Raw genomic sequence first — 22,029 nt, 5'->3', positions numbered from 1 at the left:
AGGGTGTTAGTTTACTAGGAGGAGAACACCGCGCGGTCAAGCTTGCCCAGAAACATCCAGTTATTCAAATTAAAATATTAATTATAAAAAGTTACATAAAGATGTATCAAAATCTTTGCAATAGTTACAAAAAGGACATCAATTATACCCATTCTATTTTGTAACGAAACGATGGCTTCGGAGTTCAAACTATTGTTTTACGGAATGAAATACAAAGTAAAGCTCACGACATTGACAAAATATTCATCCAATCCAACAAGAAAACTTCACAAAGAAATGCCATTGAAGTTGACAATATAAAACTACATCCTCTAATAAACCATCAAAAAATCAGGAAATTTGATTTATTGATGTCCTTTAAGGACCATCATCATTACAAAGAATTAAAAAATAGCTTCATTACCAGTGGCATTGGTAACTGGCTAGGTTGACATTGCCAACCAAAATAAAGTCCCAACAAAAGGCAAACTACAAATTATCTAAGAAAACAAATTAGTTTACTTTCCTTGCCACTATTGAGTTGATAAACAAAAAAATAAATAAATCTTGCAACCCATCAATAAGGTTGACAAATAACCAAAAACTAAAAAAACAAAAACAAGACTAACATCTCTAGAAAAAGGGAACAAGCAAAACTACAAGCCGAACAGCAAATGTACAAGCAATAATATGCCCAAGTTGAATTTTGCAAAAAAGAAATTGAGCTTTAGATTTTATGGGGGGAGGGATGGGTTGGGTGGTACGGGAGAAGGGAGTGTAGGCAAGAGGTCTCCCGTTCAAATCCTCCTGCTTACACTAAAAAAAATGATAAAAAAAAAGAGCTTTAGGTTGTATGATTCTCAAGCAGAGAACTCAAAACAATAAAAACAGAGTAAGTAAAACAAATAAAAGAAAATAACTTTGGATCTAGAGGAAATAGGATGCCATGTAGAAAGTTATAGCCAGTTATAGTGAAAAAATTCTGTTCACACAAAAAAAAGGACATTAAAACATATCGTCAAGGCTTACCGAAGAAAAGTAGCCTCCTTTATCTTTTCTTCCTTCATCTAACAAAGACTTAGAATAAACAATGCTGGCAAGAGCAAATTTATTAGGGGCAAAAAATGAAGAAGACAAAACCTTGGATCTATACTAAACAGATTAATATTTTTTTTTTGTTTTAAAAAAAGGGCCTAAATAAAATTCACATTAAGAAAACAATTTCCAAAATCCTTTTGTACTATGCTGTAAATCTTAATATCTCAACCCATAATAAACATTTGGGATTTAGTAGAAAATAAATATAGTTAAAATTCTTATGCTACAGCATCAAATCTAGCATAACATATGTGAAATCACAAAAAAGAAGTAAAACAACAGGAATAAAGCACTGAACACCTAAATTTTTTTCAAAATTTCACATCTAAATCACATTGATGCAATAGGACAAAATATCGTCCCTAAGCCACTTTTTGAAGTAAATAAATAGTTTGTAATCTAAACAGATAACAAAGGACCTAAAAAAGTGGCTTAGGGACTTATCAGATAACAAAGGACCAAAAAAACCTTTAAAATTACTTTTGCTGCATCATAGGTGAATACATGAAAGGGTTCGGACCACCTTAAGCAAATGGATCAAAATGCAATCTACTACATAAAAGGACACGTAGAATTACATAAGAAATCTGATAATATCTAATAAGTCAAAAAGGAAAATATTTACAAGGATAAATCAGCATTTTCTGAAAACTTTTCGTACTTCCTATAACAACATAAGAAAGTTTCCAAACAATGTGATATGATAATTCTACCACATTTCCAAACAACGTAGCAGATATAGTAGAACTATGTTATTAGAAAAGGCTTTCCAAATCTAAATCTAAAACCTAAAAAAAGGACCTAAACCTTACAATAGCAACAATTAAGGACTAAAAACACTTTTAAAGTTACTTTTGTTGCATCATAGGTGAATACATGAAAGGGTTTGGACCACCTTAAGCAAATGGATTCAAATGCAATCTACTACATAAAAGGACACGTAGAATTACATAAGAATTCTGGTAATATCTAATTAGTCAAAAAGGAAAAATATTTACAAAAATAAATCAGCATTTTCTGAAAACTTTTCGTACTTCTTATAACAGCACAAGAAAGTTTCCAAACAATGTGATATGATAATTCTACCACATCTCCAAACAGTGTAGTAGATTTAGTAGAATTATGTTATTGAAAAAAGGCTTTCTAAATCTAAAACCTGATTCTTCTATAATTGTTATAAAACAACCAATAGTTGGCCACAATCTAAAACGTGAGAGAAACACTACCATGAAATCACCAATTCTCAAAAGGGATAAATCACAAAAATTGAGGTCATTAGGTACGAGCGCCTTGATTACTGACTCATACTGCTACTCAGATAGCATTTTGAATACCCAGTGTCCTTTTTTGACGAGTCTATTTACTGAAAAAATGTTTATCTTTTTTTTTTTGTCAAATGATTATAAATTCCTCTTCCTTCCTACAAAAATAATCGTAAGACAAAAAAAATTCAAAAGATTTGAGACTTGAGAAACAGAAATCACAAGAACATTCTTATCAGCCAAAAAGAGTTTTAAAAAAAAAAACTTCAAAATAATATACCTCTACATGACAGAAAAGAATGAAAGGTAGGTGCTGTCATCTTTCTTCCTACAAAGGCAATAATATAAAAATACAAATCAGATAAAAATATATCAGTGACACAAAATACTTTTAGAGGCAAAAGATCAGAAGAACAAGGTCTTGTTAACGAAAAAAGAAACCATGAGTCATTAAATCTAGTAAACATAATTCATCAGATCAACTAAACATAATCCCCCAGTTGAAGGATGAGACAAATCACAAAAGGGATTATAACACCAAGCTAAACCTACCCAAATAGTCAAACATAAGCCAAATATTCCAAAAAAAGAAAGCATAAAATGAGCTTATTTACTTGGAGTTGAAATGTGCTAAAATACAAATAAGTACGTGATTGAGCAACAAACCTTCTATACATTCTTGTGCTCAAGTACAAAAATATCAGAGTTGAGAATGTTTCCGCCTCTCGAAGCAATATATTCTGATAGCTTGTAGCTATTCCAACTCATCGTGCAAGAAAAATATGGAAGAAAGGGTAAAGAGTTCACAAAGAGAACCTGAAAACAAATAAGTAAAATAGATGGTTATTAAACAATTACCCAAAGACAATGAAAAATGTAGTAGCTGAAAGTAAACCAGCAAATCACACAAATCATAAGTTTGTATAAGCGCTCTCAAAGAAACGGCAAAAAAGAAGAAGAAGCAAACTTAGTAAATATAAATACAACTCCATGAGAACTATTAAAACTTAGACCAATAAAACTAGTAGCAAAGGTATGGCGAGATCACTGCCAACCAAAAGAAGAAAAAAAAAAGAGTTCAAAGAAATTAATTCACATGCAATAAACAAATTTTTCTAGAAAGAGAGCCCCAAATTGCAGGATACCTTAAAGCCGTCCTTGGGAGAAAAATGATCATATTTTATTCCATACAAAAGAAAACCCTATAATGATTATTTTTTATCTATAACATAATATGCGCTCGGAAAAGGAGGATGGGTGGAATGAAACTTTAGATCCATAACTTTTCTAACAAAAAAGTAGTTGAGACCAGTATGAACAATATTGGATTTTCTCATACTATAGTTGAAGGAAGAAACGAGTTAAAAAAAACACCATATTATCACAGCCAAATAACCCCAAAAAAAATGAAAAGGCAGGAAACTAACTGTAATTCCTCCTTCAGTGGCCTTCCTTGTGTTTTTTTACCTGAGATAATCACACAAAAATTTCATAAGAACAAAATAATCAGTCAAAAAAGCCATGAGAAAAATAAGCATCATGTGAGATTTCTTACCTGACGGGTTCTGTAGAGATTGAGGATACCAGATAATAAAATGCAAACCTTAAACTTGCACCCTGAAACAAACATGAAATTGATTAGAGAATAAAGAAAATCAGTCAAAATAAAGGAAAATTTTAAAACTAAAAAATGGTGAGATCAGCGGATCGAAAATAAATCAGATAAGCAAGATCTCCAAGGTAATTATATCCCAATAAATAGAAAAATAATTGCGAGAAAATAGAAAATTTTCTGTATAGAGAGGGGGAAAAATCATAGGTTTATGAGGAAAAGGGATGAAGATCAGAAACAGAAAAAGAAAAACCAAATGTGAGCAGTTGAGCAAACAAGATCGACCAAATCTTCGAGGTTCTCCTATCTCAGGATAAGAAGGAGACAAAAAGGGCAAGAGAGAGAGAGAGAGAGAGAGAGAGAGAGAGAGTGAGTGAGAGAGAATAAAAGGTGGGTTTTGAGTGTCATTTTTTCGAATAATCTTTAAAAGAGGGGAAAATGAAGAAGAAAGAAAGAATAGAAGCGGTGTGCTGTTAGTCTGTTTCTTTTCTTTTCTTCAGGCAAAAAAATGGATGAAATCCATGGAAGGAATGGAGGAGGTCAGTCATACTCTCGGATGAGACAAAAGGAAATAGAGGGTTTCGGAAAAAGGAGGTGAGGAGACTGGTAATACAATCCAGAGAGAGGCGAGAAAGGAGACTGGACAATGAGCTATTTCTCCTCCCAACTTAAGCACGTGCAGTCCTCATGAGTGACGACCATCGTCCAACCAATAAAACACAGCAAAGACAAGGAAGAAACTCAGTAAGATGCAACGGTGCATCTGATTTTAAAAGAAGGGCAATATCATCAAATCACACCAACCACATTGAGCCCATCACCAATCACCTGTCATCAATCAAACCATCACCAACCGTCAAACTTACTCAGCTAGCAACGTGTATTGTCAAAACCGAAGGTCCTTCTTCTTCTCTCTCGGACAAAAGCAATTACACTTCCTCTCTCGAACAAAAGCAAGACAAGAAGAATTACACTTCCCAGCGAGAGCACACCACCACCCTTAACAATCCCATTCGCGCTTTTACTATATAGGTTGATAAGATTAGTTAATTATGAAACAATTAACTTTTAAGCCCGCCAAAAGCAAAGAAGACAAGAGTAATGAGAAGCGGTCTTCTCAAAACAGAGCAACGTAGACAGATTAAGTAACTAACAATTAATAACAAGGTAATTAATTGCAAATCGTCAGGCAAAAAAAAAGTAACAATATTAATTAATTAGTTAGCAATCAATTGTTAAAAAGGGCAGCCAAATATGATTCGATCCGCAACCCCAAAAAAGAGGCTAAATTTTGGCTAATAACTACCGAGAGCTGGTAATTAAATGCGGCTTGTTGGGTAAAAAATTTCAATAGCTATAAAATTCGGTAATTAAAAGGAATTTGTCTGGCAATAAAACTGCAAAATTAGGGGCTAATTTAAAAAGAACAATTTTAAAAAGTTGATAATTAAACTTGATTTGTTGGGCAACCCAAGATAAAGGTGAACATTTTCTTAATAAAATCTGGAAAAACAAAGGTAACTAAATGCGATTTTGTGAAGAGGCAAAAAAAATGGTTTTTTTTAATAGTTTCGAAAAAGTCATGAACTAAATGTGATTTGTTAGGTAAAGAAAAATAACAAGTAAAAATGACATCATTAATTAGCTATTAACAATGAATAAAAAAAATTGGTAATAAAAATGTGATTGATTGGGTAAAAAAATGGAATTCAAATAAAAATAGATAAATAAATAGTTATAACAATTAATAGTGGAGAATCGATAATTAAACGCGGTGCGTGACGTGAATAAACGATAAATGACACCAGCGGAAGCGCACTATATTGCTGATTATTTATGTAGAATCAATACCAAATAAAGCTGTAATGAAAATTTGATAATAATAGGTGAATGCCTTCCCCTCTTATATTTGAAAAAATATATGTGTTAATAATTAATATGTGTCAATTACAAGAATTTGTTAATTAATTGTGATTCATTTGGAAACTACAAAAATGTTAATAATTGTAAGAAGTTGAAAGTTAAATGTTATGTGTTAGGTAATAAAAAATGAAATTATTGATCAGCTAACGAACAATCAACTGGAAAAAAAGTATTACTAAACGTCTAAGAAAAAAAAAAGAAACAAAATCCAAAAGAATTGCTAAACGTTTGGGCAAACAAAAAACAAAAGAATTCACGCGTGGGAATGGACGGCCATCAATTGGAAATTGGCACGGATAAACAAAAGGCAAAAGGATTGCTAAAGGTCTGAGCAAAAAAAAAAAAAAAAAGAAACAAAAGAAACAAAGCAAAGCCAACCAAAGCCACGTGGGTCCATGATAGGATGTTAATTGTTAGTAATTTTATTGTTAATTTTCCTTTTTATCCTTGCCAAATATTGCTTTAATTTGTTTTAATTGTCAATATATATTTATATTTGGTATTTGGATATAATTTCAGAAATGGGAGCAGAAACCTCTTGAGAAGATTATTGTGGAACTTTGCACAATTTTGGTGCAAACCAACGTAGAAGAATGGAATTGCATTTGGGAATTCAATTTGGCTAGACAACATGTCAAAGTTAGTGGGGACCGCAAATAAGTTGTATTGTCTAAAGTGTGCTTTCTTTGCACATTTTTGGTTTGCTCTCTTATTTGTGAACGTGTGCACTTGGTCAAAAGGGAACCGACAAACCATAGTTGGCTTTGCTTTTGTTTTCGGTGGAGTTGATTAGGTAGGGAAGGAATGTTTTTCTTTTGTGAGCGTGGAGTGAAGTTTGGAATTGGCTTGTTTTTATGCGGGGGAGAGCCGCACATTTCGGAGGGTGAGTTTTTCTTCCTCTCTTCCGTCTGGGAAGAGGAGTTTTAGTTTTTCTCTCCGAGGGATGTTCCAGAGGAGAGAATAGGGAGTTGTTTTGGTTTGTTGAATTCTAGTGTGCAATTTTCTTATTCTCTTCCGAGAGCTTTGTTATTCACTCTCTCAATTATCGAAGAAAGATGATGTCTTTAAATTCAATTGAATTGTGTGAAAATTTTCTTATGAGTCGTGGCTAATTTTCTCCTCTAGTCAAGGATCAACGCGAAGACGCAGTCCCAAATATCTGTGAGATCTAATTAATTTTACATGTTCCTTAATTTGATAATATTTGCATGTTTTCCAGTTTAATTTCCATGGGATTATTTTGTTAATTGGATATCAAGGGCCCGATGTGCAATTTGACTTTTTAATCTCTTGTCAAATTAATCAATTAAATCCGTAATTGTTTAGTTGGTTAATATTAGTGGCAACTAGTATTTTCACATACTAGGAGAACATGCAATCTGAGTTAAATAACCCTCGTAGCGTGTTATTAATTTGGGTTAGGCTTTTCTAGTTTTTAATGCAATTAGGAAATTAATTCCTACGGTCGTACTTAGGAGTATTTCCTAGTTAGAGGTAATCAACGGTCGTACCTTGGTTATCAATAAATTAAGGAAAAGCTGGTCGTTAGAGCTTATCGGCGACTATAACTAGCCTATTAATTAAATTAAGTGAACCTTCTTTGCATCAATGATCGGATGAATGGACTGTGTCTGCGTAGTTGTATCCTTGGCTAGAATTTATTTATTATTTATTTAATTGCTATTTACAATTGTATTAATTAATTATTTATCTTTGGTTAAATTGTTTAATTATTTTTAGTTAAATTGTTTAATTATTTATTTTTAGTTTTATCTGATAAAAATCCCCCGTGTCCCGAACTTGAAAAGAATCGAATTTTTTTTCCAATCCCTGTGGATTCGACCCTACTCACTACTATACACAGAAAATTCATTTTTCTCGAGTAGGTATTTATTATTGCATAGGCTCGACACCTGTCAATTTTTGGCGCCGTTGCCGGGGACTGGCGTTAATTATTTGTTTCTTTTTAAGTTCATTTTTGTTCTAATTTTCTGGTATTTTTCTAGTTTATGTCTCGTTCTTCTCGTACAGGCGAATTAATTTTCGATCCTGAAGTAGAGAAGACCGCGCGTAGAACGAGGAAAGAAACCAGGCGGCTCAGAGAAGAGCAATACGGTATTGCACCTCAGGGACTTGATCCAGAGGTTGAGCCGACAAATTTGTCTGGTGACAATTCGAGTGATTCAGACCAAGAGGAAGTCACTATGGCAAATGCACGAACATTAAGGGAGTTGGCTGCTCCTGATTTAAATCAGCAGCCCTTGTGCATTACTTTTTCAAATTTAAATGATGACACTCCCTTTGAACTAAAATCTGGTCTAATTCATCTCTTGCCATCTTTTCATGGTCTACCAGGTGAGGAGCCCTACAAGCACTTGCAAGAGTTCGACGTCGTTTGCAACAGTATGAAGCCTCCGGGAATTACAGAAGAGCAAATAAAGATGAGGGCTTTCCCCTTCTCTTTGAAGGACTCCGCAAAAGACTGGCTCTACTACCTACCACCTGGTAGTATCACCACGTGGGATCAATTGAAGAAAAAATTTCTGGACAAGTACTTTCCGGCGTCTCGAGCTGCGAGCCTAAGGAAAGAGATATGTGGCATCAAACAACACCCAGGCGAGTCACTCTATGAGTACTGGGAGAGGTTTAAGAAACTGTGCACCAAATGCCCTCAACATCAGATAAGTGAGCAACTGCTCATCCAATATTTCTATGAGGGATTACTTTTCAGGGACAGAAGCATAATCGATGCTGCAAGTGGAGGGGCGTTGGTGAACAAAACCCCTCGAGGAGCATGGGAGTTGATTGAAGGGATGGCTGAGAACTCACAACAGTTTGGTTCAAGAGAGGACATCCCGACGCGCAGGGTGAATGAGGTGGAAACGTCCTCTATCCAACAGCAGATCTCCGAATTAACATCTTTTGTAAGACAATTAGCTGTGGGGAATGCTTCACAAGCCAAAGTGTGTGGGGTGTGCACTGCCGTGGGTCATCCTACGGAAATGTGTCCACTGGTTCAAGAAGAAACTGCAGAACAGGTGAACATGGCTGGCCACGCGCCCGCGCCAAGAAAGCCATATGATCCATACTCAAACACCTACAATCCTGGTTGGAGGGATCACCCCAACCTTAGCTATGGAGGAAATAGGCAGTCTAACTTTGTGCCAAATAGACAGCAAGGACACCAACAGCAGTATCATCCTCGCCCACCACCACCACCACCCCCTTCAAACTCAAGTCCGTCCATGGAAGAAATGATGAAGCAATTACTTGCCAATCAACAAAAGACGGATTCAGACCTGCAAAGCATGAGAAATCAACTGGGACAGGTGCAATCATTGCAAAATCAAATGAATCAAATGGCTATAACAATCAACCGTTTGGAGTCCCAAGTTCAAGGAAAATTGCCATCTCAACCTGAGGCAAATCCAAAGAATGTAAGTGCAATGACCTTAAGGAGTGGCAAGGAAGTTCAAGGACCCGAACCGGTGATTCCTAAAGACAAGGACGAGGAACGGATTGAAAAAGAATTGGAAGAGGAGGGCACAGACAACAAAAATGCAAAGGTACCCTCGAACCCAATTCCTACAACTAAAACTAATCCACCTCCCTTTCCTAGCAGGTTAGAGAAACCAAAGAAGCAAGACAAGGAAAAAGAGGTCCTGGAGATCTTTCGCAAGGTGGAGATCAACATACCCCTACTGGATGCGATTAAACAAGTACCCAGGTACGCAAAATTTTTGAGGGACCTGTGTGCCAATCGCAAGCGGTTGAAAGGGGATGAACGAGTTATAGTTGGGGAGAATGTTTCGGCAATTCTACAAAGGAAACTTCCACCAAAATGCGGAGATCCAGGTATGTTTACTATTCCTTGTAGGATAGGTAATACTTTGATTGGAAAGGCCATGTTAGATCTAGGAGCATCGATTAATGTCATGCCGAAATCTATTTATGCTTCTTTGAACTTAGGCCCTTTGAAAGAAACTGGAATAATAATCCAACTAGCTGACAGGACCAATGCATACCCTGACGGGTTGATTGAAGATGTTTTGGTAAAAATTAATGAATTGGTTTTTCCAGCTGATTTTTATGTGCTCGACATGGAGGATGAACACTCCCGTGATCCGTCACCTTTGTTGTTAGGTAGACCCTTTTTGAGCACAGCCCGAACCAAAATTGATGTTAATAAGGGTACTTTGTCTATGGAATTTGATGGTGAGATTGTCCACTTTAACATCTTTGAGACCATGAAATATCCATCCGATTCAAATGTTGGCTCTGTTTTCTCGGTAAATGTTATTGACCCTGCTATACAGGAGGTTTTTGAAATTGAAGGCAGGGATGAGCTAGAGGTCGTTCTGACCAGGCACTTCGAGTCCGAAACAACCTCTGGAGTAGAGTTGAGTGAAGAGCTTAAATGCGTGATTGGATCGTTGCAAACGTTACCAACCACGAAGACAAGGTATGACCTCGCACCCATTTTTATACCTGAACCTCACAAAAGGTTACTTCCATCTGTGGTGCAGGCACCTGTTTTGGAACTGAAACCGCTGCCGAAACACCTGAAATATGCATACTTGGGTGAAGGGGAGACACTTCCAGTGATCATCTCCGCGGGTTTATCAAAGGTTCAAGAAGAGAAACTACTTCGAGTTCTTAGGGAACATAAGCAGGCGATAGGATGGACCATCGCCGACATCAAGGGAATTAGTCCCGCGGTGTGTATGCACCGAATTCGACTCGAGGAGAATTCTAAACCCGTACGGCAAGCTCAACGGAGATTAAATCCTCTCATGATGGAGGTCGTAAAGAAAGAGATTTTAAAACTGCTGGACGTTGGAATTATATTTGCAATATCAGATAGCCCGTGGGTAAGTCCAGTACAGGTGGTCCCGAAGAAGGCAGGGGTGACGGTAGAATCAAACCAAGAGGGTGAGCTCGTACCAATTCGAAAGCCCACCGGATGGCGACAGTGTATCGATTACCGAAAGCTAAATGCCGTCACGAAAAAGGACCATTTCCCCCTCCCTTTCATTGACCAAATGGTGGAGCGACTAGCATGTCGAGCTTACTATTGTTTCTTGGATGGATTTTCAGGTTATTTTCAAATTGCCATCGCACCCGAGGACCAAGAGAAGACTACTTTCACCTGCCCATTTGGAACATTTGCATACCGAACGATGCCATTTGGATTGTGTAATGCACCTGCTACCTTCCAAAGATGCATGGTAAGTATCTTTTCAGAATATGTTGAGAAGATTATTGAGGTTTTCATGGACGATTTCAGTGTATATGGTGAAAGTTTTGAAAACTGTCTAGATAACCTGAAATTGATCTTAGTAAGGTGTATAGAAACTAATCTCGTGCTTAATTGGGAAAAATGTCATTTTATGGTTGAACACGGGATAGTTTTGGGTCATGTTGTATCATCTACAGGTATTGAGGTTGATAAGGCAAAAATAGATGTTATATCTACTTTACCTTACCCCGCGAGTGTGCGGGAAGTTCGTTCTTTCTTGGGTCACGCAGGTTTCTATAGAAGGTTCATCAAGGATTTCTCGAAAATTGGAGCACCCTTGTTCCAACTTTTGCAAAAAGATGTATCCTTCGAATTTGATGAAACATGTAAGGGGGCATTCAATAAGTTAAAGGAGTTATTGACCACCTCACCTATTATCCAACCCCCTGACTGGAACCTCCCATTCGAAATCATGTGTGACGCCAGCGACTATGCAGTGGGTGCGGTATTGGGTCAAAGAGTAGGAAAGGCAGCTCATGCTATCTACTACGCATCTCGAGCCTTGAACGGAGCTCAATTGAACTATTCAACCACCGAAAAGGAGCTTTTAGCAGTTGTTTTTGCCTTAGAAAAATTTCGGTCTTATTTACTTGGTGCTAAAGTTATTATTTTTTCTGATCATGCAGCTTTACGGTATTTATTGACCAAGAAAGAGGCAAAACCGCGATTGATACGGTGGATATTGTTGTTACAAGAGTTCAACCTGGAGATCCGAGATAAGAAAGGGGCAGAGAACCTGGTAGCAGATCACTTGAGTCGAGTACAAGTCGTCGAAGAGGACCTCCCATTGAGAGAAGCATTTCCCGAGGAGCATTTATTTTCTATTAATTCATCCTTGCCTTGGTATGCAGATATTGTTAATTTTCTAGTCACTGACAAATTTCCTACAGGATGGCCTAAGGCAAAGAGAGACAAGTTGAGGAGCGATGCAAAGTTCTACATTTGGGATGATCCTTACCTCTGGAAGCGGGGTGCCGATCAAATCATCCGTAGATGTGTAAGTGAAGTTGAATTTCAATCTATTCTAGCATATTGTCACTCTTTTGCATGTGGAGGTCACTTTGGACCGAAGAGAACGGCTCGTAAGGTGCTAGAGAGTGGATTCTATTGGCCAACTCTATTCAAGGATGCCTACTCATTTTGTAAGTTATGTGATAAGTGTCAAAGAGTGGGTAATATCTCTCGTAGGGGTCAAATGACTCAAACCCCAATGATTTTTGTTGAAATTTTTGACGTTTGGGGCATTGATTTTATGGGTCCTTTTCCTTCGTCCTGTGGTTTTTTGTATATATTGCTTGCTGTAGATTATGTTTCGAAGTGGGTAGAAGCAAAGGCCACCCGCACTAATGATTCCAAAGTGGTTGCAGAATTCGTTAAGTCTAATATTTTTGTCCGCTTTGGGATGCCACGAGCAATTGTAAGTGATCGGGGTACTCATTTCTGCAACAAAATGATCGCTGCAATGTTTAGGAGATACGGTGTCTTGCACAAAGTCTCTACATCCTACCATCCTCAGACAAATGGTCAGGCGGAAGTATCGAACCGAGAGATCAAATCAATTCTAGAAAAGATGGTCCGACCCGATAGAAAGGATTGGAGTGTGAGACTAGAGGATGCACTATGGGCATATAGGACGGCATACAAGACACCCATTGGCATGTCCCCTTACCGATTGGTATTTGGAAAGCCATGTCATCTCCCGGTAGAGTTTGAGCATAGAGCGTTTTGGGCGGTCAAGCAATGCAATATGGATATCGAGGAGGGCGGAATTCAAAGGAAGTTGCAATTACAAGAGTTGGAAGAAATCCGAAATGAAGCGTACGAGAATGCAATGATCTATAAAGAGAAGAATCGGATCTTTCATGACCAACAGATCTCTAGGAAGACATTCGTCTGCGGGCAAAAAGTTTTACTATACCACTCCAAATTGAAGTTATTTTCAGGTAAGCTACGTTCTCGTTGGATTGGTCCCTTTGTTGTAACTAATGTCTTTGATTATGGTGCAGTGGAGATCCAGAGTCTGAAGACGGAGAAGAAATTTGTGGTGAATGGTCATCGTCTCAAGCCTTATTATGATGAGGCTCCAGTTGAGCGAGTAGAGATGACGCATTTGGAGGACCCAATTTGCTTGGTTTAAGCAAATTATGGGCTATGTCTAGCCAAAGACATTAAAGAAAGGCGCTAGTTTGGGAGGCAACCCAAATATTAGTTTTGTTATTTCTAGTTGTTTTGTTCTTTCTAGTTGGTTCTTTTGCATTGGGTCATTTACTCGTTGGGTAGTATCAGTACTCATATTTCCTTTACTGAAATCAGGAAGTGAAATCTTGGCGCGCCCACGCGGCGTTGGTGTCTCCTGAGGTCAGGGGACGAAGGCCAATCTTGGCGCGCCCACGCGGCGTTGGTGTCTCCTGAGGTCAGGGGACGAAGGCCAATCTTGGCGCGCCCACGCGGTGTTTCCTGAGGTTAGGGACGTTTCGTAATCTTGGCGTACCCACGCGGTGTTTGACGACCTAAAAAAAAAAAAAAAAAAATCCTTCTTTTTCTTCTTTTCTTTTTATTTCTTCTTTCTTCCTTTCTTTCTTTCTTTCTTTCTTCTTTCCCTGTTTTTTTCCTTTTCTCTGGTTCCTTCAACCAGAGCCGCCGCCGCCGCCCCAGGTCTCCTTCCTTCCTCCTGCTCCACCGACGCCATCGCCGCTCCTCACGCGCGCCACCTGGAGCCCGCCGCTCCCTCGCGCGCGCTACCCCAACCCGTCGCCCACCACCCGCAGTCGCTGAGCACCACTAGATCCAGCTGCCGCAAACTCTTCTCTCTCACAGCCACCACCTTCATCGCACCACTGGCTTCGTATGCACGCGCCTGCCTCAATCTCTTTCTATTATTTTTTTTTATTTCCTTATTTTATTATTGCAGTATGTTTTTATTATTTTTATTACAGTACGTTTTTGAAAATTTTGCGTGTTTGGACTACCTGACATTTCTATTCATCCTTAGTTGGATACTTCTGTGTTACTTTGCTTGTTTCTTTTTACTTTGCTTGATTTTTATTTATTTAGTACAATTTGGAAAGAATGGTGAAACCACGATCCCGACCCTTTGACCTCCGCTCCGCCTCCTCCAACTACAGGTGCTAATAGCTGGCACCAGCTTCAGGGGAGTTTCGTTGTCCTTCTTCTTATTTTTACTGTTTCATTATCACATTGAGGGCAATGTGTGATTTAAGTGTGGGGGGATTTGGGTTTAGTTTTGATTGGTGTTTCTTTAATTTACTGCCTTTCTTACTAGTGTTTTGATGAATAAATATGGCAATTCATTCGTTTATTGCTGGTTGTGATTTATCCTATGAATTTTGTTTAGATGGCAAGTAAACGCATGTTATCTTGGTGAATATCATGAGTTTAATGACTTGGTGCAAATTGTGATTAACTTGTTTAGGCAATTTAAATATTTTATTAGCAATTGTTATGTGGATTGAGCAATTGTTGATCTTAGTTCTCCATATTAGGAGATGACGTGGGCCATGATCTTTAATTATCTGGTATTCTGATACTTTAATTGTGATTAATAAATGACTCTACTCCGCTAGTGCCGTCACCCAGTAACCGGGAGTCTTCACCACAAGTGTCGACTTTCGCGTCAAAAAGTGGCGATATCTATGAGTAGTTAGTCCTGAAGCTGTGAAAAGTTGAGTAACTGGGCTCTTTTATCTAAAAATGTCAGAGTTCACGTCAAAAGACTTGAATAGCTTGGGACTGAGCATTTTTGAAAAAAAAAAAAAAAAAAAAAAAAAAAAAAAAAAGAGAATAAAATAATGTGTAAACTTATGATCATATTGGCCTGCCGATCCTTGTTCTTCAATGTTGAGATTTTGATTTTCAGTTGACCCAATTGCTAACTTTTGCTAGTTTAATATTTTAATTTCTTAGACGAGTTAGCCATGAATTGGACGAGTCTATGATTTCAGGAGCTAATCGGGAGAAATATGTCTTGACACTTAGCCACTAAAACTTGATTTTGGGATAAGCATAGCTTGGTAGTAAATGAAATGAGAGTTAGCCATTGTTGAATTTAGTTGTTCCCATGCTTGAGGACAAGCATGATTTAAGTGTGGGGGGAATTGATAGGATGTTAATTGTTAGTAATTTTATTGTTAACTTTCCTTTTTATCCTTGCCAAATATTGCTTTAATTTGTTTTAATTGTCAATATATATTTATATTTGGTATTTGGATATAATTTCAGAAATGGGAGCAGAAACCTCTTGAGAAGATTATTGTGGAACTTTGCACAATTTTGGTGCAAACCAACGTAGAAGAATGGAATTGCATTTGGGAATTCAATTTGGCTAGACAACATGTCAAAGTTAGTGGGGACCGCAAATAAGTTGTATTGTCTAAAGTGTGCTTTCTTTGCACATTTTTGGTTTGCTCTCTTATTTGTGAACGTGTGCACTTGGTCAAAAGGGAACCGACAAACCATAGTTGGCTTTGCTTTTGTTTTCGGTGGAGTTGATTAGGTAGGGAAGGAATGTTTTTCTTTTGTGAGCGTGGAGTGAAGTTTGGAATTGGCTTGTTTTTATGCGGGGGAGAGCCGCACATTTCGGAGGGTGAGTTTTTCTTCCTCTCTTCCGTCTGGGAAGAGGAGTTTTAGTTTTTCTCTCCGAGGGATGTTCCAGAGGAGAGAATAGGGAGTTGTTTTGGTTTGTTGAATTCTAGTGTGCAATTTTCTTATTCTCTTCCGAGAGCTTTGTTATTCACTCTCTCAATTATCGAAGAAAGATGATGTCTTTAAATTCAATTGAATTGTGTGAAAATTTTCTTATGAGGCGTGGCTAATTTTCTCCTCTAGTCAAGGATCAACGCGAAGACGCAGTCCCAAATATCTGTGAGATCTAATTAATTTTACATGTTCCTTAATTTGTTAATATTTGCATGTTTTCCAGTTTAATTTCCATGGGATTATTTTGTTAATTGGATATCAAGGGCCCGATGTGCAATTTGACTTTTTAATCTCTTGTCAAATTAATCAATTAAATCCGTAATTGTTTAGTTGGTTAATATTAGTGGCAACTAGTATTTTCACATACTAGGAGAACATGCAATCTGAGTTAAATAACCCTCGTAGCGTGTTATTAATTTGGGTTAGGCTTTTCTAGTTTTTAATGCAATTAGGAAATTAATTCCTACGGTCGTACCTAGGAGTATTTCCTAGTTAGAGGTAATCAACGGTCGTACCTTGGTTATCAATAAATTAAGGAAAAGCTGGTCGTTAGAGCTTATCGGCGACTATAACTAGCCTATTAATTAAATTAAGTGAACCTTCTTTGCATCAATGATCGGATGAATGGACTGTGTCTGCGTAGTTGTATCCTTGGCTAGAATTTATTTATTATTTATTTAATTGCTATTTACAATTGTATTAATTAATTATTTATCTTTGGTTAAATTGTTTAATTATTTTTAGTTAAATTGTTTAATTATTTATTTTTAGTTTTATCTGATAAAAATCCCCCGTGTCCCGAACTTGAAAAGAATCGAATTTTTTTTCCAGTCCCTGTGGATTCGACCCTACTCACTACTATACACAGAAAATTCATTTTTCTCGAGTAGGTATTTATTATTGCACAGGCTCGACACCTGTCAGCGAGCGAATTCACATGAAGCGGACGACCACAATCGATCAATGGAAGCGTGCCACGTCAGCAATCAAACAACAGCATTCCCCAGTACACTAGATATGTTAATAAATGCCTTGATTTGTCTGCCAACTGCATTCTTTTCTTCTTTTCTAGCACATGAAATATTCAATAATTCAAACATGAATGATCAATGATGTATCAAATTACCAATATCTAAATTCTAATTACTAATTATGTTTATTGTTTAATATTTAGTATTATACATATATATATATTAATTATTATCTAATTCTAGTCATGTTACTTATGTATAAAATAATAAGTAGTTATCTTATATTGTTATGTATTACTATATATTTGTATTATTATAGTCATATAACAATTAACAAATACTAAAATAATATATTGTACATTACTATATATTATTATTATTATAAGTACATGATAGGATGATAATACCATATACTAATTATTATTAATAGCATTTACCTATATAATATAATAATATATTAGTAGTATATACTAATACTAAATAGCATTTATCTATATATTATATAATTTTATATACCAATTTGGTATTCGAATGCGGTAATGCGGTACCCTATTTCAATTACCGAATTTGAATGCGAAATCGGTTATTACCAAATTTATAATCTCATTACCTATTTCATACCATATTAGAATTCGGTGAATTCGGTATGTACCGAATTTGTACCAAATTACCAAATACCCGATTTCAAATTACCGAATTGAATTTGAATTCGGTATGAACCGAATTTGCTCACCCCTACCCCCACCCATTTATATATATTCAAAAATAATTATACATTTAAACTCAATTTTTAGTGAGTATTAATCAAATAAATTTGCTTAATTTTTTATCAATCTAATAACAATAAAATACAGTTATTTCTTGTCAAAAAACAAAAAAAAAGTAGAATTTTAAATGACTCATAAATTGGTAATTGAGTATATCCATATCTATTTATTAAATAAATATAAATGGGTATACCCATTTATTTAAATGGATATAAATGAGTTGATTCAATTATACCCATTACCTAATTATAACCCATCGAATGATTCATTTTGACACCTCTAAATTGAACCAATCAATTACTAGTGAAGCTCTTATGCATTAGTAATAAATTCAGCCCATGCATGTAGAAAATTAACCCACAGAAAATAAACAAACAAAACAATATAACAATCAATAACCTCGGCAACGGAAAAGATCAAAATTACAAAGACAGAGGAGACAAAACTTTTATTTCTTTAACTCACGGCTTTCTCAATATAACAGTAGTGCATGGACACACGTGTACACAAACAATAGAAAAGATCAAAATTACAAAGACAGAGGAGACAAAGCTTTTATTTCTTGAACTCAAGGCAACAAATCAGTAGTGCTTGGACACACGTACGTATAGCGCTGGCGGCTCTATACCAAGCACTTGGTAAAGAGTCCGAATTCGAGCTACTTGGTAAATAAAACAAGTCGACAGTTGTGCCCATATAAAAAAATTTTCCCCTTAATAATTTTTTCCCTTTCAATGTTTATCCCAAACAACTTAAATGAACAGCTTGTTATTTGATTTTCGCATGCCTAATTTTTTTTAACATCTTATATGTTTAATGAATAATATTTAGGAAGCAATCAATTCTCACTTTCAGACGGACCAACGCTTTATATGGGATGAATTCCTTGATTTTCTTCTTTTCCAGTACATGAATAGAGGCTTTTATTTCTTTGTTCTCTTTTTCAGTTTGGGCAGCATGGGAAAAATTAGAATCAACCAAATACCTCTAGAAATTTTTAATGAATTAGACATTTCCAAATGCCAAGAGTTTACTATCAAGATTTTTTAGGCCTACGGAAGACATGAACTGTTTTTTTTTTAATTTATTTCTACTTGTATTAATGTGATATATGCAATGTAAATTGATAGAGAGACAAATCCTAGAAGGTTCAGGTGTAGACACTGTTAGTTACCCAAAAAATCATTAATGACAAAAGAGTCATTCCTTGTTTAATAGTGGGATAATTAAAAAAAAAAAAAAGCAAGCATTGAAGTGCGAGATTTCAAATAAAAAAATGGACTTAAAAAGCTTATTGGTTGGTATGGATTATATGACAAAAATAAAGAGTGAAATAATGGCAAGACAAATGTTATGTTGAATCGGAAACATTCTTTTTATTTATATATTTTGATAAAAACTTGAAATAATTTTATTAATCACTACACTACATAATTTCTGTTCCTTCTGCAAGATGCTAGAGTCAAAATATTCTGAGGTTTGCTCCTCGGTAGTCCGCATCAAGCCTACTGATAAAATCTTCTGGCATGTCCTCAAGCTCAAGCATATCAAGAGTAGATATGTGCTTCAGCTCTTCCGGCAACTTCTCTAACTTGGGGCAGTCCGTGATTCTCAGGCATTGGAGCTGCGGCAATGCACCTTTCTCCATCTCTATTTCATCCAAACGACGTAGGGCACTGAGCTCAAGCAATTTCAATTGGTGAAAGCCATGTCTGGAAATGACTAGCTGGGGTCCCCAATATGCTTCATATTTCATTTTGAGGAACGACAGCTGTCCCAACTTCTCTAGTGTTGGCATTGGGTCATCCTTGAGCCTTGTATGTTTCAAAGACAAGCAAGAGAGATTTGGAGGGAAATCAGGAGGCAGCGTTCTCAAACCCGGCCCGAATAGCTCAAGCTCTATTACATGATGGAGCTTAGAAAGTCCAGCTAGAGATGGCCACCCGCTTCCCGCAGCATGGTAAAGATGTAACGTCTTTAGACTTTCAACCTCAGATAAATGCATGCAGAGTATGTCTATGTCTGACCAGTCATCCACCCAAATCCCCAGTTTCTGAAGACTTGTCAGAGTTATCATGTTATTGTGCATAATGTCATCAAAGCATATGCCTGACAGAGTCTGGAGATTCCTCAATCCTTCGACCTTAAGAGGCATATCACATTCCATTTTATCCGCATATAGATGCCGTAAACTTTCAAGCTTCCAAATGAAATTTGAAACTTCCACTGTGCTAGAGTTCCGTATGTCAAGAGTTTGCAGGTATCGCAAGTAACCGAAGGAATGAGGTAGCAGTGTAATCCATGTGTCTCTTAAACCGAGGTACCTTAGAAGCCTGACTTTACCAATTTCTTTTGGCAAATTATTCGGTATCTTAACATTCTCAAAGTCCAGTACCCTAAGTTTTCTGAAACTTTTGACACTAAGACTAGTGTTTTCCTCGTACTCGTGGACATTGAAAAAAAGTAGAGACCGGAGAGGAGGGGTCGAAGGCTCAAAATAATTTTTATCCCAAGGGAGAATATGAACAGCAAGGTACCTGGATTTGGCTGATATTTCATCATGTCTGGTGTCATGGATCTGAAAAAAATTTTCATCCTCTGCCTTTCTGATTGCAAGCTCTCGCAGTAAATCATGGACTCGACAGCTTTTAATCCTCTCATCAACAGTCATTTCCGCCACCTGGACCATATTTCTGCTACAAAGTCGTTCCACATCATCATATGCTGCAGTTTCCTCCAAATTTTTTGCATCTCTTTTTTGGATTATTCCCTCTGCAACCCACATATGGATCAACTTGCGCACAGAAATCACAAAATCTTCGGGAAACAAACCCAAATACAAAAAGCAAAATTTCAGATTGGCAGGAAGGTCTGCATAACTTAATTCCAGAATTGCCCCTGCTTCACTAATTGCCCCTGCTTCACTCTGGCTCCTTGACAGGTATGCGTTGAAGTTGTTGAGAACTTTCTCCCATTCACTCTTCAACTTTTTCTTGCCCAGTAGCAGGCCACCTATAACCGTTATGGCCAGTGGTAGACCGGCACATCGCCCCGCAATTTTCTTGCCTACTACTTCCAAATCTGGAGGACACACACCATTAGCTCCATGGCCTAAGGCCTTTTTGAGAAACAACTGCCAGCTATCCTCCTCCCTCAAAGTTTTCAACTCATGTGGGGGGCTAAGAGCATCTGCGTGTACGGCAACATCCCGATTGCGACTTGTAAGTAGCACTCTACTTGATGTATTAACATCAGGAAAGGCCCTCCTGGCTAGACAATCCCACGCTTCTTCCTTCCATACATCATCAAGAACCACAAGATAACATTTGTCTTGTAGATCTTGATAGAGCCTTCGTTCCAACTCTTCCTCTTCCATCATTTCCAACATTTCAAGTTGCTCTTTACTCATTTCATTCAATTGCTTTATGATTGCCCTCAGCATCTTTTTGTGATCGTAGCTTGAAGAGACGCAGACCCAAGCACGGCAATTGAATCTTGCCCTGACATCAGCATGGTTATAAACTTTTTTGGCTAGAGTTGTCTTACCAGCACCTCCCATGCCAATGATTGAAACCACATGGCGGTTTCTGTCCTCTTTCAAAAGTTCTGCCACCAGTGATTTTGTTATCTCCTCGAAGCCCACTATATCCTTGTCCTCGCTGAGAGGAGAGGACCGCCGGATCCGTTGAAGCTCTTCTCCATGTGTAGTCATCCCCTCTCCAAGATTTTTTATACCATACTCTTCGCGGCTATCAGCAATCTCCTTGAGCCTCATTCGTAAGGACTCAATCTCTTTCCCTATCTTGTAGAGGTTCACAATTTTCAAGGGATAATACGTCAATTTGGTGACGAGTCCCTTGTCCTTTGTGAAGGACTCAACTTTGCAGGCAAAGATCTCAATGATATCCTCCGCATCGTAGGCAGCAGCTCTGATTTCAGAAACCCAGTTGCGGATCCTCGCATCTTCAACTTGCCTCTGATCAGCATCTTTCAGGAAACACCGCATCCGGACCAGATCATTTTGCAGCCTCTCAACTTGTCGTCGAACGCCTTTCAGGAAAACAATTTTTTGAATCAGCAGATCGCTAGTTCTCTCAATAACAAGAGAGATAACAGGGTCAGCCATCCTGGTAAAGTGAGCTTTGCTTTCAACAACTAGTAAAGGAGGAGAAGATATTGCCTGTTATGTCATATGTGCAGCTGCAAAACTTCTAATCTCTGTTGTTTTAAACTGATCTCAGAAGAGAGAGGCTCGTTTCACGTGGTTCGTGTTCTCTTCCAGTCAAAAAGATCGCAGTTCGATTCACATGGTAGGGAGGACGTCTGGGATCCCTCCAAAAAGTTAAATATATTAAAAAAAAAAAAAAAAGGTGCTGCTGGTGAGATGTTTTGGGATGGTGGA

The 22,029-nt window shown here is 37.3% G+C and overlaps 2 protein-coding genes and 1 non-coding gene across 3 annotated transcripts; 1 reads left to right on the top strand and 2 right to left on the bottom strand.

Moving 5' to 3' along the window:
- The first annotated feature begins 7,883 nt into the window (after window positions 1-7,883).
- On the top strand, window positions 7,884-13,530 carry LOC140004696 (uncharacterized). Its single transcript, XM_072044836.1, has 7 exons — window positions 7,884-8,040; window positions 8,230-9,729; window positions 9,844-9,926; window positions 10,191-11,169; window positions 11,311-11,928; window positions 12,025-13,116; window positions 13,487-13,530. Exons 1-7 carry the CDS (start codon window positions 7,884-7,886, stop codon window positions 13,528-13,530), a joined length of 4,473 nt encoding a protein of 1,490 aa, XP_071900937.1.
- On the bottom strand, window positions 8,451-8,557 carry LOC113717512 (small nucleolar RNA R71). The gene has a single exon (XR_003454427.2). It is a non-coding gene; the product is annotated as a small nucleolar RNA R71 (small nucleolar RNA).
- A 5,448-nt stretch (window positions 13,531-18,978) lies between the features above and the next one.
- On the bottom strand, window positions 18,979-22,029 carry LOC140005299 (putative disease resistance RPP13-like protein 3). The gene has a single exon (XM_072046092.1). The coding sequence runs from the start codon at window positions 21,751-21,753 to the stop codon at window positions 19,090-19,092; it is 2,664 nt and encodes an 887-aa protein (XP_071902193.1). The 5' UTR covers window positions 21,754-22,029; the 3' UTR covers window positions 18,979-19,089.

The sequence above is a fragment of the Coffea arabica genome, chromosome 4c (assembly GCF_036785885.1).
Source record: "Coffea arabica cultivar ET-39 chromosome 4c, Coffea Arabica ET-39 HiFi, whole genome shotgun sequence".
Taxonomy (NCBI): domain Eukaryota; kingdom Viridiplantae; phylum Streptophyta; class Magnoliopsida; order Gentianales; family Rubiaceae; genus Coffea; species Coffea arabica.
Note: the sequence above shows the minus strand (reverse complement) of the source record. Positions and strands in the feature narration are given on the sequence as shown.

Bases quoted from the DNA above. Each gene is read 5' to 3' on its own strand.
- LOC140004696 (XM_072044836.1), top strand. From the start codon at position 7,884: ATGTCTCGTTCTTCTCGTACAGGCGAATTAATTTTCGATCCTGAAGTA. The intron at 11,170-11,310 runs GTGAAAGTTTTG...TATCATCTACAG, and splicing joins GGACGATTTCAGTGTATATG to GTATTGAGGTTGATAAGGCA. The intron at 13,117-13,486 runs GTAAGCTACGTT...TACTGAAATCAG, and splicing joins CAAATTGAAGTTATTTTCAG to GAAGTGAAATCTTGGCGCGC.
- LOC140005299 (XM_072046092.1), bottom strand. From the start codon at position 21,753: ATGGCTGACCCTGTTATCTCTCTTGTTATTGAGAGAACTAGCGATCTG.